Source organism: Oncorhynchus mykiss, chromosome 17 (assembly GCF_057628025.1).
Source record: "Oncorhynchus mykiss isolate SJ-2025 chromosome 17, ASM5762802v1, whole genome shotgun sequence".
NCBI classification, from domain to species: domain Eukaryota; kingdom Metazoa; phylum Chordata; class Actinopteri; order Salmoniformes; family Salmonidae; genus Oncorhynchus; species Oncorhynchus mykiss.
The window spans coordinates 77,780,477-77,803,979 of NC_143038.1; the positions used below are offsets into that span (position 1 = coordinate 77,780,477).

Sequence of the window (23,503 nt, forward strand, 5' to 3'; positions counted from 1 at the left end):
GACTCTACACTACCAACACTTCAGACAACACAACCACTACACTACCAACACCACAAACACTATAGACACTACATACACTACAGACCCTACAGACCCTTCAAACCCTTCAGACACTAAAGACACTAGAGAAACAGGCTTACTCAGCATTTATCTTTCAACTCCTTATCTCACACTGTGTGTGTGTGCTTTTGTAATTGCTCATTGATCAGAAATGCTTTATATTGAACACAATCAGAACACGATCCGCTCTCACAAATTCTTGAAGATGGAGAGAAGAGAGGTAGAGAAGAGGTGGAGAGAAGAGGTGGAGAGAAGAGAGGTAGAGAAGAGAGGTAGAGAAGAGAGATAGAGAAGAGGTGGAGAGAAGAGAGATAGAGAAGAGGTGGAGAGAAGAGACGTAGAGAAGAGAGGTAGAGAAGAGACGTAGAGAAGAGATGGAGAGAAGAGGTGGAGAGAAGAGACGTAGAGAACCACAGAGCAGACAAACAGAAGAGTCACAGCATGAGAGGAAAGTCAGCTGTGAAACACACCCTTTCTTTCTCATCTCTTTTTTCTTTCACTCATATCTCTCTCTTTTTTTTTATCTCTCTCTCATTTTTTTCTCTCTCCCTCTTTCAGTGACATCAAGTGTATTTAAGATGAGTAGGGTGGTCTTTAAAACTTAAAAATAAACGTATTTTTAATCACAAAATATAATTTTTTTTTAGAAAGAGAAGCTCCCAAATGTGATTTACTAGCACATGATCTCTCTCTCTCTCTCTCTCTCTCTCTCTCTCTGTCTCTGTCTCTGTCTCTGTCTCTGTCTCTCTCTCTCTCTCTCTCTCTCTCTCTCTCTCTCTCTCTCTCTCTCTCTCTCTCTCTCTCTCTCTCTCTCTCTCTCTCTCTCTCTCTCTCTCTCTCTCTCTCTCTCTCTCTCTCTCTCTCTCTCTCTCTCTCTCTCTCTCTCTCTCTCTCTCTCTCTCTCTCTCTCTCTCTCTCTCTCACACACACACACACACACTCCCTCTCACAAGCTCCAGCAAGTAACCAGATAACCACCCAGCTCATAATTTACCATCATACATACTCATATCCCCCCCATTCACCTGAAACCAGTCACAAATCAACGGGGAGTAAACGCAAATGTGGACAAGTGAGTCATGTTTGTCAACGTCTCCCCCTAAAACCCAATCTTGGGACAGGTGTCATTTCATTCACCCTTTTTCAAATAAAGCAGTGTTTCCCGAATTCGGTCCTAGGCACCCCAAGGGGTGCACATTTTCATTATTGCCCTAGCATTACACAGCTGATTCAAATGATCAACTCATCATCAAGCTTTGATTATTTGAATCAGCGCTGCAGTGCTTGGACAAAAACAAAACATGCACCTGAAATTAGTTTAGGTTGTATCATGTATTTTCTGTGGAATATGTGTTATAATTCACCCAGTGTCCTAATCCAATTTTACAGCAGGTAATCTAATCCAATTTTACAGCAGGTAATCTAATCCAATTTTACAGCAGGTAATCTAATCCAACTTTACAGCAGGTAATCTAATCCAATTTTACAGCAGGTAATCTAATCCAATTTTACAGCAGGTAATCTAATACAATTTTACAGCAGGTAATCTAATCCAATTTTACAGCAGGTAATCTAATACAACTTTACAGCAGGTAATCTAATCCTACTTTACAGCAGGTAATCTAATCCTACTTTACAGCAGGTAATCTAATCTAATCCAATTTTACAGCAGGTAATCTAATCCAATTTTACAGCAGATAATCTAATCCAATTTTACATCAGGTAATCTAATCCAATTTTACAGCAGGTAATCTAATCCAATTTTACAGCAGGTAATCTAATTTTACTTTAAAGCAGGTAATCTAATCCTACTTTACAGCAGGTCATCTAATCCAACTTTACAGCAGGTAATCTAATCCAACTTTACAGCAGGTAATCTAATCCAATTTTACAGCAGGTAATCTAATCCAACTTTACAGCAGGTAATCTAATCCAATTTTACAGCAGGGAATCTAATACAACTTTACAGCATGTAATCTAATCCAACTTTACCGCAGGTAATCTAATCCAACTTTACAGCAGGTAATCTAATCCAATTTTACAGCAGGTCATCTAATCCAACTTTACAGCAGGAAATCTAATCCAACTTTACAGCAGGTAATCTAATCCAACATTACAGCAGGTAATCTAATCCAATTTTACAGCAGGTAATCTAATCCAACTTTACAGCAGGTAATCTAATCCAATTTTACAGCAGGTAATCTAATCCCACTTTACAGCAGGTCATCTAATCCAACTTTACAGCAGGTAATCTAATCCAACTTTACAGCAGGTAATCTAATCCAACTTTACAGCAGGTAATCTAATCCAATTTTACAACAGGTAATCTAATCCAACTTTACTGCAGGTAGTCTAATCTATCTTTACAGCAGGTAATCTAATCCAATTTTACACCTGGTAATCTAATCCAATTTTACAGCATGTAATCTAAGCATACCAGTATTTGTAAACAAATAACACTGTTGGGGGTACTGGAGGACTGGAGTTAGGAAACACTGTTGGGGGTACTGGAGGACTGGAGTTAGGAACCACTGTTGTGGGTACTGGAGGACTGGAGTTAGGAACCACTGTTGTGGGTACTGGAGGACTGGAGTTAGGAACCACTGTTGTGGGTACTGGAGGACTGGAGTTAGGAACCACTGTTGTGGGTACTGGAGGACTGGAGTTAGGAACCACTGTTGTGGGTACTGGAGGACTGGAGTTAGGAACCACTGTTGTGGGTACTGGAGGACTGGAGTTAGGAACCACTGTTGTGGGTACTGGAGGACTGGAGTTAGGAACCACTGTTGTGGGTACTGGAGGACTGGAGTTAGGAACCACTGTTGTGGGTACTGGAGGACTGGAGTTAGGAACCACTGTTGTGGGTACTGGAGGACTGGAGTTAGGAACCACTGTTGTGGGTACTGGAGGACTGGAGTTAGGAACCACTGTTGTGGGTACTGGAGGACTGGAGTTAGGAACCACTGTTGTGGGTACTGGAGGACTGGAGTTAGGAACCACTGTTGTGGGTACTGGAGGACTGGAGTTAGGAACCACTGTTGTGGGTACTGGAGGACTGGAGTTAGGAACCACTGTTGTATGGGGTCAAAATAAACTGTTTGAATTAATTGATGCACAATTCATGAACGTGACCAGTAAAAACAGGGAAACACTGGACTAGCAAAATTATCTCATGATAGGGTGAAACACGGATAAATCCACAAAGCAAATTAAACATATAAATAGTTATTTCTCATGTATCACGCATTTATCAAGATCTATTTAGATGTCTGTACCAGGAATTTCTCTCTATTTCTGTCTATGGTCTATATGATGTAGAGAATTGGAATGAAGAGGAAGTAAATTACACAGTCAGAACTTTCCCCAACGCAGCAGACATGTAAATGACTGAATATGTTGCATCATGAACATCAAGTTTGCCGAGTTAACCCTAGTTGTGTCAGGAACTCCCTCCCCTTCCCCCCAATCACCAGATCACATCACAAAGGAAATAGGTGAGGATAGAGTTTCTCAGGGTATAAACGATGAAGGGTTGAGGCCAGACAGTACACATGCTATCCTGTCTGCTGCTGAACAGGACATCTACAGGAGAAGGAGAACCAGTAGACTCCAGCATCAGACGGTGTCAGGTCCAGAGGATCAGTATCTCCAGCACCAGTAGAGTCCAGCACCAGACGGTGTCAGGTCCAGAGGATCAGTATTTCCAGCACCAGTAGACTCCAGCACCGGTAGACTCCAGCACCAGACGGTGTCAGGTCCAGAGGATCAGTATCTCCAGCACCGGTAGACTCCAGCACCGGTAGACTCCAGCACCAGACGGTGTCAGGTCCAGAGGATCAGTATCTCCAGCACCGGTAGACTCCAGCACCGGTAGACTCCAGCACCATACAGTGTCAGGTCCAGAGGATCAGTATTTCAGGCACCAGTAGACTCCAGCACCGGTAGACTCCAGCACCAGACGGTGTCAGGTCCAGAGGATCAGTATCTCCAGCACCAGTAGACTCCAGCACCAGTAGACTCCAGCACCAGACGGTGTCAGGTCCAGAGGATCAGTATCTCCAGCACCAGTAGACTCCAGGATGTCTCCCTGCTCTCTCCTCCTATCCGTGCTGTTGGCTGCAGCGCTGCAGTGTGAGCATGCCCAGTGCAGACGTGTACTGTGCTCCGACCGCTGCTGCTCCTTCGTAGAGGGCTTCCCCGTCAGACTGAAGGAGCTCCGCACCGCCTTCTCCACCATCAGAGACTACTACGTAAGTACTCTCTCTATATATATATATATATATATATATATATATATATATATATATATATATATATACACATTTATATTAATATACTACTCTGTAAGTACTATACTATGTATATACTTTTATATTAACATACTACTATGAAAGTACTCTCTCTATATACATACATTTATATGAAAATACTACTATGCAAGTACTCTATATATATATATATATATATACTGTATATATATATATATATTTACACGTTTATATTAATATACTACCATGTAAGTACTCTATATATACATTTATATTAATATACCACTATGTAAGTACTCTAATATACACATTTATTTGAATATACCACCATATAAGTACTATAGAAATATACATTTATATTAATATACTACCATCTAAGTACTCTCTCTCTCTCTCTCTCTCTCTCTCTCTCTCTCTCTCTCTCTATATATATATATATATATATATATATATATATAAACACATTTATATTAATTAGTAGTATGTAAGTACTCTATATATACATTTAAATTAATATACTACTATGTAATTACTCTATATATATACATTAATATACTACTATCTAAGTACTATATATATATTTAAATTAACATACTACTATGTAAGTACTCTACACAGTGATTTTGGAAAGTATTCAGACCCCTTGACTTTTTACACATTTTGTTATGTTATGGCCTTATTCTAAAGTATATAAAAATATATATTTTTTAATATATATATTTATTTCATTTAATCTTTATTTAACCTTTATGACACAACAAGGTCGAAACACCTGTATTCGGGGAGTTTCTCCCATTCTTCTCTGCAGATCTCTCAAGCTCTGTTGGATGGGGAGCTTCGCAGCACAGCTGTTTTCAGGTCTCTCCAGAGATGTTTGATCGGGTTCAAGTCCGGGCCCTGGCTGGGCCACTCAAAGTACATTCAAAGACTTGTCGCGAAGCCACTCCTGCATTGTTTTGGCTGTGTGCTTAGAGTCGTTGTCCTGTTGGAAGGTGAACCTTTGCCCCAATCTGAGGTCCTGAGTGCTCTGGAGCAGGTTTTCATCAAGGATCTCTCTGTACTTTGCTCTGTTCATCCTTCCCTCAATCCTGACTAGTCTCCCAGTCCCTGCTGCTGAAAAACATCCTCATAGCATGATGCTGCCACCACCATGCTTCACCGTAGGGATGGTGCCAGGTTTCCTCCAGACGTGACGTTTGGACTTCAGGCCAAAGGGGCCAATCTTGGTTTCATCAGACCAGAGAATCTTGTTTCTCATGGTCTGAGAGTCTTTAGGTGCCTTTTGGCAAACTCCAAGCAGACTGTTATGTGCCTTTTACTTATGAGTGGCTGCCGTCTGGCCACTCTACCATAAAGGCATGATTGGTGGAGTGCTGCAGAGATGCTTGTCCTTCTGAAAGGTTCTCCCATCTCCACAGAGGAACTCTGGAGCTCTGTCAGAGTGACCATTGGATTCTTGGTCACCTCCCTGACCATTGCCCTTCTCCCCTGAGTGCTCTAGGAAGAGTCTTGGTGGTTCAAAACCTGTTTTTGCTTTGTCATTATGGGGTATTGTGAGGTCATTATGGGGTATTGCGATGTCTTTATGGGGTATTATGTGTCGAATGATGAGGGAAAAAAATTATTTAATCAATTTTATAAATTTTAGAACAAGTCAAGGGTTCAATACTTACCGAAGGCTCTGTACATAACCCAAACCAAGCATATCATTGTATCAATTAGAACCACTTCTTGATCTAACCTTTATATACAACCCTTTAGTAAGCACCTTATTGTACCGTTTACACCCACTGCATGACTGGATATGATACAAAACAGACTTCACTAAACTGGGCTGTTTGTTGTCTGCAGGAGGCTAATGATGAGCTGGAGACACCTCTTCTCGACAAGGGGATTCTAGACCACATCAAGGTGAGTTCATACTGTCTCCTCTTCTCGACAAGGGGATTCTAGACCACATCAAGGTGAGTTCATACTGTCTCCTCTGATAGAGAGGGGATTCTAGACCACATCAAGGTGAGTTCATACTGTCTCATCTGATAGAGAGGGGATTCTAGACGACATCAAGGTTAGTTCAAACTGTCTCCTCTGCTAGACGAGGGGATTCTAGACCACATCAAGGTGAGTTCATACTGTCTCCTCTGATAGAGAGGGGATTCTAGACCACATCAAGGTGAGTTCATACTGTCTCCTCTTCTAGACGAGGGGATTCTAGACCACATCAAGGTGAATTCATACTGTCTCCTCTGATAGAGAGGGGATTCTAGACCACATCAAGGTGAGTTCATACCTGTCTCCTCTGATAGAGAGGGGATTCTAGACCACATCAAGTTGAGTTCATACTGTCTCCTCTGCTAGACGAGGGGATTCTAGACCACATCAAGGGGAGGTCATACTGACTCCTCTGATAGACGAGGGGATTCTAGACCACATCAAGGTGAATTCATACTGTCTCCTCTGCTAGACGAGGGGATTCTAGACCACATCAAGGTGAGTTCATACTGTCTCCTCTGCTAGACGAGGGGATTCTAGACCACATCAAGGTGAGTTCATACTGTCTCCTCTGATGGAGAGGGGATTCTAGACCACATCAAGGTGAGTTCATACTGTCTCCTCTGCTAGACAAGGGGATTCTAGACCACATCAAGTTGAGTTCATACTGTCTCCTCTGTGTGTTGAAGATTAACAACATCTATTTAAAAAATAAACCATTATCCCCCAAGAGTTTCTGGATAATTTCCTAATTTTAGGGTTAGTTATAATGTCCTCATCTTCAATTAGGGTTAAGGTTAGTTAGGGTTAGTTATAGTTATAATGTCCTCATCTTCAATTAGGGTTAAGATTAGTTAAGGTTAGTTATAATGTCCTCATCTTCAGTTAGGGTTAAGGTTAGTTAGGGTTAGTTATAGTTAACTCATCTTCAGTGTGTTTGCTCCTCTCTCCAGAAATACATAGCAAAGTTGTGATGTTGATGACCTTGTTTCCTCATCAGAGTCCGGTGGGGTGTCATACTATGGACAGCATCCTGAAGTTCTATCTCCACACGGTGCTGCCCAGCGCCATGAACAACAACAATGGAACACACAACTTTAAATCTCCCATCGACTCCATCGGAAACATCTTCCACGAGCTGAAGAAGAAGATTGTCCAATGTGTATGTAGCCTGGTCTGATATCCTGTTAAAGTAGTCTGGTCCTATATAGTCCTATATAGTCTGGTCCTATATAGTCCTATATAGTCTGGTCCTATATAGTCCTATATAGTCTGGTCCTATATAGTCCTATATAGGACTAAATAGGACCAGACTATATAGGACTATATAGTCCTATATAATCTGGTCCTATATAGTCCTATATAGTCTGGTCCTATATAATTTGGTCCTATATAGTCTGGTCCTATATAGTCCTATATAGTCTGGTCTATATAGTCCTATATAGTCTGGTCCTATATAGTCCTATATAATCTAGTCCTATATAGTCTGGTCCTATATAGTCCTATATAGTCTGGTCCTATATAATCTGGTCCTATATAGTCTGGTCCTATATAATCTGGTCCTATATAGTCTGGTCCTATATAGTCCTATATAGTCTGGTCCTATATAGTCTAATATAGTCTGGTCCTATATAGTCCTATATAGTCTGGTCCTATATAGTCTGGTCCTATATAGTCCTATATAGTCTAGTCCTATATAGTCTGGTCCTATATAGTCCTATATAGTCTGGTCCTGTATAATCTGGTCCTATATAATCTGGTCCTATATAGTCTGGTCCTATATAGTCTGGTCCTATATAGTCCAATATAATCTGGTCCTATATAGTCCTATATAGTCTGGTCCTATATAGTCCTATATAATCTGGTCCTATATAATCTGGTCCTATATAGTCTGGTCCTATATAGTCTGGTCCTATATAGTCCTATATAATCTGGTCCTATATAGTCTGGTCCTATATAGTCTGGTCCTATATAGTCCAATATAGTCTGGTCCTATATAGTCCTATATAGTCTGGTCCTATATAGTCCTATATAATCTGGTCCTATATAATCTGGTCCTATATAATCTGGTCCTATATAGTCTGGTCCTACATAGTCCAATATAGTCTGGTCCTATATAATCTGGTCCTATATAGTCCTATATAGTCTGGTCCTATATAGTCCTATATAATCTGGTCCTATATAATCTGGTCCTATATAATCTGGTCCTATATAGTCTGGTCCTATATAGTCCTATATAGTCTGGTCCTATATAAACTGCTCCTATTTATTCCATGGATGTGTGTCATATCATTAATGCTTCGTCATGTTCTGTGACATAGTTGTATATGTATCCCCCTCGCTGGAAACCTCAGAGTTAGGGACCAGCTGGCGGTCTAACCCTAAACACACAACTCTGACACGGTTACTTCCTAATTTACACAGCATCCAACAACCTTCTTACGCTAGAGAGAGAGTCTGTCTGTCTGTCTGTCTGTCTGTCTGTCTGTCTGTCTGTTTCCAGTGTACTACTGTAGCAGCCTGGAGCCTCCCAACAATATTGCAGCGTGGGGTGGCTGTCACAAGATCTGATCTCTTCCTCCCCCTTCCCCTCTTTCTCTCTCCACAGAGGAACTACTTCTCCTGTAAGAAACCGTTTGACATCAACAACTTAATCTCCTCATATAAAAAGGTCAGTCCCCAGCAGGCTCTGAGTGTGTGTGTGTGTGTGTGCACATGCATTTATGTGTGTGTATCTGTGCGTGTACATAAAATGTTCATCAAGTAGTTTGCGATGTCATGTGGTTTTGTAATAAATATACTCTCTGATTCAAACGTGTTGTTAATTTACAATAACTTTGCTTATCAGAGAACCAGATTTATCTGTTACTTTTTTGACGTCATAAAGTTGAATAATTACATTTCTCAGCTTGTCATCAGTCCACTGGGGCACCGTTTGACCTCACAGTGCATTTTCTTAAAGGGGCGTGTTTATCAGCTGTAATCATTTCTTAAAGGGGCTTATCAGCTATACTCATAAATCATTTTTTAAAGGGGCTTATCAGCTATACTCATAAATAATTTCATGAACAAACTTAGTGACATTTCAGGATCATCCTTACTACACACTTTTAACCATTCCCTTTCTTAATCACATCCACAAGTGAGTCCTGATTGAACCCTCTATAGGACCTGTGGTAGATTACCTTAGGGCCAGGTATTTTAGTGTTCCTAGTGAGTGTAACCAAGTTGTGATCACTGTAACCTCGTGCCACTGATACAGCTTTAGAACAATGTTTTATAATAAATATTCTGCACTAGCATTTAAAAAAATACACATTTTATGACCATTATGAATAACTTAATTGTGTAGTAGGTCTTACATAATCCTTAAACATGATTATGATGACCAGAACATGTCAGAGGGTATATTTATGACTAAACCACATGACATCGCAAACAACTTTAAGTAATATTTTTACAGGCAAAGCGGACAAGTTGAGAAATGCTATGATTCCAACTATTGGCTCCATGTCATATACCCTTATAAAAGATTGCATCATGAAGGAGAGGCAATGCCGGTTCAAATTTCATCAAGTAGAAAGGGAAGAGGCAGAAAGGATGCTGTTGTCTAATTCAGATAACAAGTCACCTGGTACAGATAATCTATACACCAAATTGCTTAGAGTTACAGCTAACCAAATATCAGCCCCAATCTCTCATGTTTTTAATAAGAGCTTGATGTATGGGGTGTGCCCAGAAGTCTGGAAAGAGTCAAAGGTTATTCCACTTCTTAAGGATAAAACACTGCATTCGCGGGTCCTAATAGTCATCCTATAAGCTTGCTGCTGGTGTTAAGAGTATGGACGACAGGAAGTTAGTTGGTGCAGTGTTGCTAGATTTCAGTGCTGCTTTTGATGTAATTCATCATGAACTGTTACTAGGTAAACTCAAATGTTATGGTTTTAAGTCTGCAGCTCTGTCCTGGATGGAAAGCTATCAATCCACAAGTGTTTTTTAATGGTAGCTTTTCAAACAGTAAAGATATACACTGAGGTGTTCCTCAAGGACGTTGCCTAGGCCCACTTCTCTTCTCTTATCTTTACTAATGATTAACCTTCAGTAATGAGTACATGAGTATTCATGTATGCTGATGACTCTACAATGTATAGCGCAGCATCAGAATCTAATGAGCAAACAGATGTACTGAGCAGTGAACTACAAATGGTGTCTGAGTCGGTTGATATGAACAAATTGGTGTTGAACATTTCTAAAATGAAATGCATTGTATTTGGTTCAAGATATATGCTTGCTGATGATCCCTCATTGAATTTGTCGATGAATAGAACGCATGTAGAGCAAGTGGACAAAACTATGGCACACTGAATCAGGTGATTCAATCCCTGGTCCTATCACACTTAGAGTACTGTGCAGTTATATGGTCAATCCCTGGTCCTATCACACTTAGAGTACTGTCCAGTTATATGGTCAACCCCTGGTCCTATCACACTTAGAGTACTGTCCAGTTACATGGTTAATCCCTGGTCCTATCACACTTAGAGTACTGTGCAGTTATATGGTCAATCCCTGGTCCTATCACACTTAGAGTACTGTCTGGTTATATGGTCAACCCCTGGTCCTGTCACACTTAGAGTACTGTCCAGTTACATGGTTAATCCCTGGTCCTATCACACTTAGAGTACTGTCCAGTTACATGGTTAATCCCTGGTCCTATCACACTTAGAGTACTGTCTGGTTATATGGTCAATCCCTGGTCCTATCACACTTAGAGTACTGTCCAGTTATATGGTCATCTGCAGCAAAGAAAGATATAAAAAAAATCTTCAAATGGCTCAAAACAGGGCAGCCAGATTAACTCTCCATTGTTCTAAACAGGGCAGCCAGATTAACTCTCCATTGTTCTAAACAGGGCATCCAGATTAACTTTCCATTGTTCTATAGAGGGCAGCCAGATTAACTCTCCATTGTTCTAAACAGGGCAGCCAGATTAACTTTCCATTGTTCTAAACAGGGCAGCCAGATTAACTCTCCATTGTTCTAAACAGGGCAGCCAGATTAACTCTCCATTGTTCTAAACAGGGCATCCAGATTAACTCTCCATTGTTCTAAACAGGGGAGCCAGATTAACTCTCTATTGTTCTAAACAGGGCTGCCAGATTAACTCTCCATTGTTCTAAACAGGGCAGCCAGATTAACTCTCTATTGTTCTAAACAGGGCTGCCAGATTAACTCTCCATTGTTCTAAACAGGGCATCCAGATTAACTCTCCATTGTTCTAAACAGGGGAGCCAGATTAACTCTCTATTGTTCTAAACAGGGCTGCCAGATTAACTCTCCATTGTTCTAAACAGGGCAGCCAGATTAACTCTCTATTGTTCTAAACAGGGCTGCCAGATTAACTTTCCATTGTTCTAAACAGGGCATCTAGATTAACTCTCCATTGTTCTAAACAGGGCTACCAGATTAACTCTCTATTGTTCTAAACAGGGCTGCCAGATTAACTCTCTATTGTTCTAAACAGGGCATCCAGATTAACTCTCCATTGTTCTAAACAGGGCAGCCAGATTAACTCTCTATTGTTCTAAACAGGGTATCCAGATTAACTCTCCATTGTTCTAAACAGGGCTGCCAGATTAACTCTCTATTGTTCTAAACAGGGTATCCAGATTAACTCTCCATTGTTCTAACCGTATTAATATTATCCAAATGCATCAGAATCTCTTGTGTCTTCACGTTGAAATCAAATTATTATCCAGTCTTCTGATTTTATTTAGGAATGTTTTATGTATATATATATATATATAAAAACAGTATTTTCATTCCAGTACATACTAGCAACACGCATAACCACCAAACCAGACAGGCAAATTCAGGGCAGCTAAGACAACCCAAGCCAAGGACAAATCACCTTAAATACACAGTTTTATAAAGAGCTATAGCTGATTGGAACTCTTTACCAATCCATATCTCTCAGGCAAAAAGTAAATCCACCTTCAAGAAAAAAATTCAAGAACATCTAATGTGATAGACCATATGACTGGACAGGAAATAGACAGAACATCTAATGTGATAGACCATATGACTGGACAGGAAATAGAAAGAACAGCTAATGTGATAGACCATATGACTGGACAGGAAATAGAAAGAACATCTAATGTGACAGACCATATGACTGGACAGGAAATAGAAAGAACATCTAATGTGATAGACCATATGACTGGACAGGAAATAAACAGAACATCTAATGTGATAGACCATATGACTGGACAGGAAATAGACAGAACATCTAATGTGATAGACCATATGACTGGACAGGAAATAGAAAGAACAGCTAATGTGATAGACCATATGACTGGACAGGAAATAGAAAGAACATCTAATGCGATAGACCATGTGTCTGGACAGGAAATAGAAAGCATCAACTGAATGTTAAATGTGTTTCCTGTCAGGTATTTTAATGATCTTTATTGTGTGTGTGTGTGTGTGTGTGTGTGTGTGTGTGTGTGTGTGTGTGTGTGTGTGTGTGTGTGTGTGTGTGTGTGTGTGTGTGTGTGTGTGTGTGTGTGTGTGTGTGTGTGTGTGTGTGTTTAACTATACTGAACCAGAAGTCCCCAAAAGAATAGTAAAAGATCAGAAACTTGACCAACTGGGGACATGCTGTTGGTCCCCACAAGGTCAAATGCTATTTCTAAGGGGTTTAGCGTTAAGACTAGAATTCGTGTTAAGGTTAGAATTAGGTTTAGGGTTGGTTAGGAGCTAGGGTTAGTTTTAGGGTTAGGAACTAGGATTAGGTTTAGTGTTGGTTAGGAGCTAGGGTTAAAGTTAGGATTAGGGTAAGAGTATGGGTTAGGGGTTAGGGAAAATAGGATTTTGAATGGGACTGAATTCTGTATCCCCACAAGGTGTGGTTCCTGTAACCTGAGTGTGTGCTTCCTGTGTGTCTAGATGCAGGATAAGGGCTTTTATAAGGCAATGGGAGAGCTGGACCTGCTCTTCAACTACATCGAGGAGTACCTGGTCTCTCAGAGACGCAAACACTGACCCCTGACCACTGCCTCAGCCAACCAGGACACACTGACCCTGAGCATGGACCAACAAGAATGAGTAACCTCAAACCTCTAATAACCTCCAACCCCAAACCTATAAACTGCATGTTCAGTCCAGGAAGGAATCTGTGTCTGTGTCTTTGCGGAAGTGTTTTTTCTCACTTTCCATAGAAGTCTTTGCGTTAGTCTTTAATCCTACTCTTTAGTCGTTCTCGAAGACCGACTCTCTAAAGTCCTGAAGACCTTCTGAGGACCTAATAATTATAATATATACCATTGATCAGATGACTTTATCCTAATTCGTGTTCAGTACAGTACTGCCTTTATACATTTTGGTATGGATGGGCCCAGTGGGAAGTCAACCCGTGTTCATGACCTTATAAGCGCCATGCTCTACCAACTAAGCCAGGAACTTCTCTCTAAAGTCCTGAAACACATTTAGCTTCAGATTCATCATCGTGTTTATTATTCAGTCATGTTGACTAAAACTTTCTGCTGTAAAGTTTAATTTGTATTGCATCAATTTTCATGATTGACACTTTCTGGAAGTCCTTCTATAGTGGACATTGAACAAAAATATAAACGCAACGTGCAAGAATTTCAAAGATTTTACTGAGTTACAATTCATAGGGAAATCAGTGTAATAAATTCATTCGGCCCTAATCTATGGATTTCACATGACTGGGAATACAGATCTGTTGTGGCGTGGATCAGAAAACCAGTCAGTATCTGGTGTAACCACCATTTGCCTCAAGCACATCTCCTTTGCATAGATGTGATCAGGCTGTTGATTGTGGCCTGTGGAATGTTTCCCCACTTCTCTTCAATGGCTGTGCGAAGTTGCTGGGTAGGAATTGGACTGGAACTCGCCGTCGTACACGTGGAATCAGAGCATCCCAAACATCCTGAGTGACTATGCAGGCCATGGAAGAACTGGGCCATTTTCAGGAAATGTGTACAGATCCTTGAGACATGGGGCCGTGCATCATCATGCTGAACCGTGAGGGGAAGGTGGCGGATTAGTAGCATGACTATGGGCGTCAGGATCTCGTCACGGTATAAAATTGCCATTGATCTAAATGACGAAATTGCACATCCTTTTATTGTCCCCAGCACAAGGTGCACCTGTGTAATGATCATGCTGTTTAATCAGATTCTTGATATGCCACACCTGTCAGGTGGCTGAATTATCTTGGCCAAGGGGAAATGCTCACTAACAGGAATGTAAGCAATATTTGAGAGAAAGAAGCTTTCTGTGTGCACGGAACATTGATGGGATCTTTTATTTCAGCTCATGAAACATGGGACCAACACTTTACATGTTGCATTTATATTTTTGTTTAGTATAGTTTGGATATTAGCATAATGATGTGATGTTATTCTAACCACAATGTGATAAGGAATCACATACTGATGTGTAATAATGACCATTAACCACAATGTGGTAAGGAATCATATACTGATCTATAATAATGACTATTACGAATGACCATGTTTACAACATATTGCGACATTTAAAAATATATCCTATTTTTATTACCAATGTCAGTACTGATTTGAAATAAAGTAGAATTCTGCACCATAATGTATTAATGGGATCATGTTGAAAGCGTATTTTGTTTTGTAAAATAATCAATAACTCTTCATGGTCTGTTTTTGACTAATAATTAGCTCCCCTGACATTTTAAATAGTTGTGCCTAAATGTTTGTGAGGTAGAATGTATTTATTTTAAATCAGGTTTTAAGTGTTTTAGCTGTCAATGTTTTGATATTTATTTATGATTTTAACTGCAGTTTTAAAATAAATCTTCTACTTTGAAACCATTTTACCTCAGTGCTTTTGTTACCTTTAAAATGTGAAGCCTTTTAAGTGGCGGGCCAGTTCTTCCACATGTTATTCCGAACGCTTCAGCGATGGGTTGTATGGTGGCACGTTTTGGGGAATATTCAGAGGTGGACACTTTCCGTGGGAATTAGAGGGAATAAATGGGAATTAACGGGAATATATGCAAATGAATATTAATACCATTTAAATGTAGAGGCTTTTTGCATTGGATATATTTACCATATGGAGACAGAAACATTTACCTTATCATAAGTGGACATACAGTAATTGCAAATGATTAAATCCTTCCAATAGAAAAAAACCAATTTAGTTACGAATTGAACATTAATTCAATGAGTTGACTCTTCACATGGGATGATTTCATTGAACAACAAAAGAAAGGGAATATTGAGTGATCCCCAATGATCCATCGCATCTCCCAAATACATTTTTAACATACATCTGTAAAATAGAAACTAAAGCTTTGGTTGTCTTCCTCTCAGGCTTCCATGTCTTCTCCCTGGACCTCCTCAATGTCCACCTCTTGAACATCAGACTCTGAGGCCTCATCTTCACTGTCACTTTCCAACCTTGTTGAGGATGGCTTGTTGTCAAGCTCAAAAAGACTCAAATTTGCCTGAATGGCCACCAATTTTTCCACCCTTGTATTGGTCAGCCTGTTGCGTGCTTTGGTGTGTGTGTGTGTGTTCCCAAACAAGGACCAGTTGCACTCTGAGGCGGCTGATGTTGGTGGGATATGGAGGATGATGGAGGCAACAGGGGAAACAGCCTCAGATCCACAAAGCTCCTTCCACTAGGTGGTTGATGAGATATGTTGGCACGACTGCCGTATTACATCTCCATCCCAAAGCCCTTGCTTGGAAGTGTACTTCGCCAGACTGCTAAGAACCTTGCCCTCATCCAGGCCAAGGTGGCGAGACACGGTAGTGATGACATCATAGGCCTTGTTGATCTCTGCACCAGACAGGATGCTCTTGCCAGCATACTTGGGGTCCAACATGTACGCTGCAGCGTGGATGGGCTTCAGGCAGAAGTCTTCACGCTTTTTGATGTATTTCAGAACTGCAGTTTCCTCTGCTTGGAGCAACAATGAAGTGAGCAGGGCAGTACGGATTCCTTCTCTTACATCTGGGAGCAGAGTCTGAACATCAGACAGGATGGCATTGTCTCCCTCAATCCGTGCAATGGCTACTGCTACAGGTTTCAGGAGTTTCAGACTGCTTACCACTCTCTCCCAAAATACATCATCCAGGAGGATCCTCTTGATGGGGCTGTCCATCTCTGCAGACTGTGATATGGCCATTTCTTGGAGAGACTCCTTCCCCTCCAGGAGACTGTCAAACATGACGACAACACCACCCCAATGGGTGTTGCTGGGCAGCTTCAATGTGATGCTCTTATTCTTCTCATTTTGCATGGTTTGCTGCTATAACTTAATGAATGACCCTTCACATACCTTACCATTTCATTGGCTCTCTTGGCATCCATTGTTTTCAGTATTTATACATTTGCAAAAAATTCTAAAAATGTGTTTTTGCTTGTCATTATGGAGTATTGTGTGTAGATTGATTGAGGAAATAAAATATGTAATTCATTTTAGAACAAATACCATTATAATGTCTCTGACCTGTTGGGGAATAATCAGAATTAGTTGGGTAACATAGATAAGATGTTTTATATTAATTATCTGCTTGTGAGTTACTTCTCATCAGAATGTCTATTTTTGTATAATACTGTGGGCCAGTTGCAGTTATCTGTTCTCTGTCATGGGGTAAGTTACTTGGGCCGCAGAGAGGGGAGGGGTCAAGCTTGTCTTCATATGTATACATTTCTTTTAAACCAATTATCTCTTGGCTCCACAATGTCTGTGTGCCAGTGACTGTGTCTCTGTGATCTTGTCCAGGAGGGGTGTATTTGATATATGCCTGTTCATGAGGATTTGTTTTATGGTCCTGAGAGCAAGATGAGAACATAGTTTAGGAGACAAAGCTGAACGATAATTTATAGCCAACGCTGTCTGGCTATGTGTGTCTTTGCTATAAAGGATCTCAGTTGCAATGTGTAAGGGACTCTCAGAGACTTCTTTGATAGACACTGAATTGATCTGAGAGTCACAGGGTTGTGATGGAGCTCATATAATTAAAGATGGACTTTGTGATAACTCTGACTTGTGTGTGGTTTGCTCTCATGATTTGGTAAATACAGGAAATTTCCACTACAGACCTCTGCTGCTGTTAAATACCATTATACTGTCTCTGACCTCTGCTGCTGTTAAATACCATTATAATGTCTCTGACCTCTACTGCTGCTGTTAAATACCATTATAATGTCTCTGACCTCTACTGCTGCTGTTAAATACCATTATAATGTCTCTGACCTCTGCTGCTGTTAAATACCATTATACTGTCTCTGACCTCTGCTGCTGTTAAATACCATTATAATGTCTCTGACCTCTACTGCTGCTGTTAAATACCATTATAATGTCTCTGCCCTCTGCTGCTGTTAAATACCATTATAATGTCTCTGACCTCTACTGCTGCTGTTAAATACCATTATAATGTCTCTGACCTCTACTGCTGCTGTTAAATACCATTATAATGTATCTGACCTCTACTGCTGCTGTTAAATACCATTATAATGTCTCTGACCTCTACTGCTGTTAAATACCATTATAATGTCTCTGAACTCTGCTGCTGTTAAATACCATTATAATGTCTCTGACCTCTACTGCTGTTAAATACCATTATAATGTCTCTGACCTCTACTGCTGCTGTTAAATACCATTATAATGTCTCTGACCTCTACTGCTGCTGTTAAATACCATTATAATGTCTCTGACCTCTACTGCTGCTGTTAAATACCATTATAATGTCTCTGACCTCTGCTGCTGCTGTTAAATACCATTATAATGTCTCTGACCTCTACTGCTGCTGTTAAATACCATTATAATGTCTCTGACCTCTACTGCTGTTAAATACCATTATAATGTCTCTGAACTCTGCTGCTGCTGTTAAATACCATTATAATGTCTCTGACCTCTACTGCTGTTAAATACCATTATAATGTCTCTGACCTCTGCTGCTGCTGTTAAATACCATTATAATGTCTCTGACCTCTGCTGCTGCTGTTAAATACCATTATAATGTCTCTGACCTCTACTGCTGCTGTTAAATACCATTATAATGTCTCTGACCTCTACTGCTGCTGTTAAATACCATTATAATGTCTCTGACCTCTACTGCTGCTGTTAAATACCATTATAATGTCTCTGACCTCTACTGCTGCTGTTAAATACCATTATAATGTCTCTGACCTCTACTGCTGCTGTTAAATACCATTATAATGTCTCTGACCTCTGCTGCTGCTGTTAAATACCATTATAATGTCTCTGACCTCTACTGCTGCTGTTAAATACCATTATAATGTCTCTGACCTCTACTGCTGTTAAATACCATTATAATGTCTCTGACCTCTACTGCTGTTAAATACCATTATAATGTCTCTGACCTCTGCTGCTGCTGTTAAATACCATTATAATGTCTCTGACCTCTACTGCTGCTGTTAAATACCATTATAATGTATCTGACCTCTGCTGCTGCTGTTAAATACCATTATAATGTCTCTGACCTCTGCTGCTGTTAAATACCATTATAATGTATCTGACCTCTACTGCTGCTGTTAAATACCATTATAATGTCTCTGACCTCTACTGCTGCTGTTAAATACCATTATAATGTCTCTGACCTCTACTGCTGTTAAATACCATTATAATGTCTCTGACCTCTACTGCTGTTAAATACCATTATAATGTCTCTGACCTCTGCTGCTGCTGTTAAATACCATTATAATGTCTCTGACCTCTACTGCTGCTGTTAAATACCATTATAATGTATCTGACCTCTGCTGCTGCTGTTAAATACCATTATAATGTCTCTGACCTCTGCTGCTGTTAAATACCATTATAATGTATCTGACCTCTGCTGCTGCTGTTAAATACCATTATAATGTCTCTGACCTCTGCTGCTGTTAAATACCATTATAATGTCTCTGACCTCTACTGCTGCTGTTAAATACCATTATAATGTCTCTGACCTCTACTGCTGTTAAATACCATTATAATGTCTCTGACCTCTGCTGCTGCTGTTAAATACCATTATAATGTCTCTGACCTCTGCTGCTGCTGTTAAATACCATTATAATGTCTCTGACCTCTACTGCTGTTAAATACCATTATAATGTCTCTGACCTCTGCTGCTGCTGTTAAATACCATTATAATGTCTCTGACCTCTACTGCTGTTAAATACCATTATAATGTCTCTGACCTCTGCTGCTGCTGTTAAATACCATTATAATGTCTCTGACCTCTACTGCTGTTAAATACCATTATAATGTCTCTGACCTCTACTGCTGTTAAATACCATTATAATGTCTCTGACCTCTGCTGCTGCTGTTAAATACCATTATAATGTCTCTGACCTCTGCTGCTGCTGTTAAATACCATTATATTGTCTCTGACCTCTGCTGCTGCTGTTAAATACCATTATAATGTCTCTGACCTCTACTGCTGTTAAATACCATTATAATGTCTCTGACCTCTGCTGCTGCTGTTAAATACCATTATAATGTCTCTGACCTCTGCTGCTGCTGTTAAATACCATTATAATGTCTCTGACCTCTGCTGCTGCTGTTAAATACCATTATAATGTCTCTGACCTCTGCTGCTGCTGTTAAATACCATTATAATGTCTCTGACCTCTACTGCTGCTGTTAAATACCATTATAATGTCTCTGACCTCTGCTGCTGTTAAATACCATTATAATGTCTCTGACCTCTGCTACTGTTAAATACCATTATAATGTCTCTGACCTCTGCTGCTGCTGTTAAATACCATTATAATGTCTCTGACCTCTACTGCTGCTGTTAAATACCATTATAATGTCTCTGACCTCTGCTGCTGTTAAATACCATTATAATGTCTCTGACCTCTACTGCTGCTGTTAAATACCATTATAATGTCTCTGACCTCTGCTGCTGTTAAATACCATTATAATGTCTCTGACCTCTGCTGCTGCTGTTAAATACCATTATAATGTCTCTGACCTCTACTGCTGCTGTTAAATACCATTATAATGTCTCTGACCTCTGCTACTGTTAAATACCATTATAATGTCTCTGACCTGTGCTGCTGCTGTTAAATACCATTATAATGTCTCTGACCTCTACTGCTGCTGTTAAATACCATTATAATGTCTCTGACCTCTGCTGCTGTTAAATACCATTATAATGTCTCTGACCTCTGCTGCTGTTAAATACCATTATAATGTCTCTGACCTCTGCTGCTGCTGTTAAATACCATTATAATGTCTCTGACCTCTACTGCTGCTGTTAAATACCATTATAATGTCTCTGACCTCTGCTGCTGTTAAATACCATTATAATGTCTCTGACCTCTGCTACTGTTAAATACCATTATAATGTCTCTGACCTCTACTGCTGCTGTTAAATACCATTATAATGTCTCTGACCTCTACTGCTGCTGTTAAATACCATTATAATGTCTCTGACCTCTGCTGCTGTTAAATACCATTATAATGTCTCTGACCTCTGCTACTGTTAAATACCATTATAATGTCTCTGACCTCTACTGCTGCTGTTAAATACCATTATAATGTATCTGACCACTACTGCTGCTGTTAAATACCATTATAATGTCTCTGACCTCTACTGCTGTTAAATACCATTATAATGTCTCTGACCTCTGCTGCTGCTGTTAAATACCATTATAATGTCTCTGATCTCTACTGCTGCTGTTAAATACCATTATAATGTCTCTGACCTCTGCTGCTGCTGTTAAATACCATTATAATGTCTCTGACCTCTACTGCTGCTGTTAAATACCATTATAATGTCTCTGACCTCTACTGCTGCTGTTAAATACCATTATAATGTCTCTGACCTCTACTGCTGTTAAATACCATTATAATGTCTCTGACCTCTGCTGCTGCTGTTAAATACCATTATAATGTCTCTGACCTCTGCTGCTGTTAAATACCATTATAATGTCTCTGACCTCTACTGCTGCTGTTAAATACCATTATAATGTCTCTGACCTCTACTGCTGCTGTTAAATACCATTATAATGTCTCTGACCTCTGCTGCTGTTAAATACCATTATAATGTCTCTGACCTCTACTGCTGCTGTTAAATACCATTATAATGTCTCTGACCTCTACTGCTGCTGTTAAATACCATTATAATGTCTCTGACCTCTACTGCTGTTAAATACCATTATAATGTCTCTGACCTCTACTGCTGCTGTTAAATACCATTATAATGTCTCTGACCTCTGCTGCTGCTGTTAATTACCATTATAATGTCTCTGACCTCTACTGCTGTTAAATACCATTATAATGTCTCTGACCTCTACTGCTGTTAAATACCATTATAATGTCTCTGACCTCTACTGCTGCTGTTAAATACCATTATAATGTCTCTGACCTCTGCTGCTGCTTTTATATACCATTATATTGTCTCTGACCTCTACTGCTGCTGTTAAATACCATTATAATGTCTCTGACCTCTGCTGCTGTTAAATACCATTATAATGTCTCTGACCTCTGCTGCTGCTGTTAAATACCATTATAATGTCTCTGACCTCTGCTGCTGTTAAATACCATTATAATGTCTCTGACCTCTACTGCTGTTAAATACCATTATAATGTGTCTGACCTCTACTGCTGCTGTTAAATACCATTATAATGTCTCTGACCTCTACTGCTGTTAAATACCATTATAATGTCTCTGACCTCTGCTGCTGTTAAATACCATTATAATGTCTCTGACCTCTGCTGCTGTTAAATACCATTATAATGTCTCTGACCTCTGCTGCTGCTGTTAAATACCATTATAATGTCTCTGACCTCTGCTGCTGCTGTTAAATACCATTATAATGTCTCTGACCTCTACTGCTGTTAAATACCATTATAATGTATCTGACCTCTGCTGCTGCTGTTAAATACCATTATAATGTCTCTGACCTCTGCTGCTGTTAAATAACATTATAATGTCTCTGACCTCTGCTGCTGCTGTTAAATACCATTATAATGTCTCTGACCTCTACTGCTGCTGTTAAATACCATTATAATGTCTCTGACCTCTACTGCTGCTGTTAAATACCATTATAATGTCTCTGACCTCTACTGCTGCTGTTAAATACCATTATAATGTCTCTGACCTCTACTGCTGCTGTTAAATACCATTATAATGTCTCTGACCTCTACTGCTGCTGTTAAATACCATTATAATGTCTCTGACCTCTACTGCTGTTGAATACCATTATAATGTCTCTGACCTCTACTGCTGTTAAATACCATTATAATGTCTCTGACCTCTGCTGCTGCTGTTAAATACCATTATAATGTCTCTGACCTCTACTGCTGCTGTTAAATACCATTATAATGTCTCTGACCTCTACTGCTGCTGTTAAATACCATTATAATGTCTCTGACCTCTGCTGCTGCTGTTAAATACCATTATAATGTCTCTGACCTCTGCTGCTGTTAAATACCATTATAATGTCTCTGACCTCTGCTGCTGCTGTTAAATACCATTATAATGTCTCTGACCTCTACTGCTGCTGTTAAATACCATTATAATGTCTCTGACCTCTACTGCTGTTAAATACCATTATAATGTCTCTGACCTCTACTGCTGCTGTTAAATACCATTATAATGTCTCTGACCTCTACTGCTGTTAAATACCATTATAATGTCTCTGACCTCTGCTGCTGTTAAATACAGTTATAATGTCTCTGACCTCTGCTGCTGTTAAATACCATTATAATGTCTCTGAACTCTGCTGCTGTTAAATACCATTATAATGTCTCTGACCTCTGCTACTGTTAAATACCATTATAATGTCTCTGACCTCTACTGCTGTTAAATACCATTATAATGTCTCTGACCTCTACTGCTGCTGTTAAATACCATTATAATGTATCTGACCTCTACTGCTGTTAAATACCATTATAATGTCTCTGACCTCTACTGCTGCTGTTAAATACCATTATAATGTCTCTGACCTCTACTGCTGCTGCTGTTAAATACCATTATAATGTCTCTGACCTCTACTGCTGCTGTTAAATACCATTATAATGTCTCTGACCTCTACTGCTGCTGTTAAATACCATTATAATGTCTCTGACCTCTACTGCTGCTGTTAAATACCATTATAATGTCTCTGACCTCTACTGCTGCTGTTAAATACCATTATAATGTCTCTGACCTCTG

General features: G+C 39.7%; 1 protein-coding gene across 1 annotated transcript; it reads left to right on the forward strand.

The window, feature by feature from the left end:
* The first annotated feature begins 3,947 nt into the window (after positions 1–3,947).
* il10b (IL-10b protein precursor) lies at positions 3,948–15,190 on the forward strand. The gene is given in 5 exon segments (NM_001246350.1): positions 3,948–4,310; positions 6,180–6,239; positions 7,321–7,482; positions 8,929–8,991; positions 13,266–15,190. Coding segments are annotated over 5 exon segments (552 nt in total). The 5' UTR covers positions 3,948–4,139; the 3' UTR covers positions 13,362–15,190.
* The last annotated feature ends 8,313 nt before the right edge of the window (positions 15,191–23,503 follow it).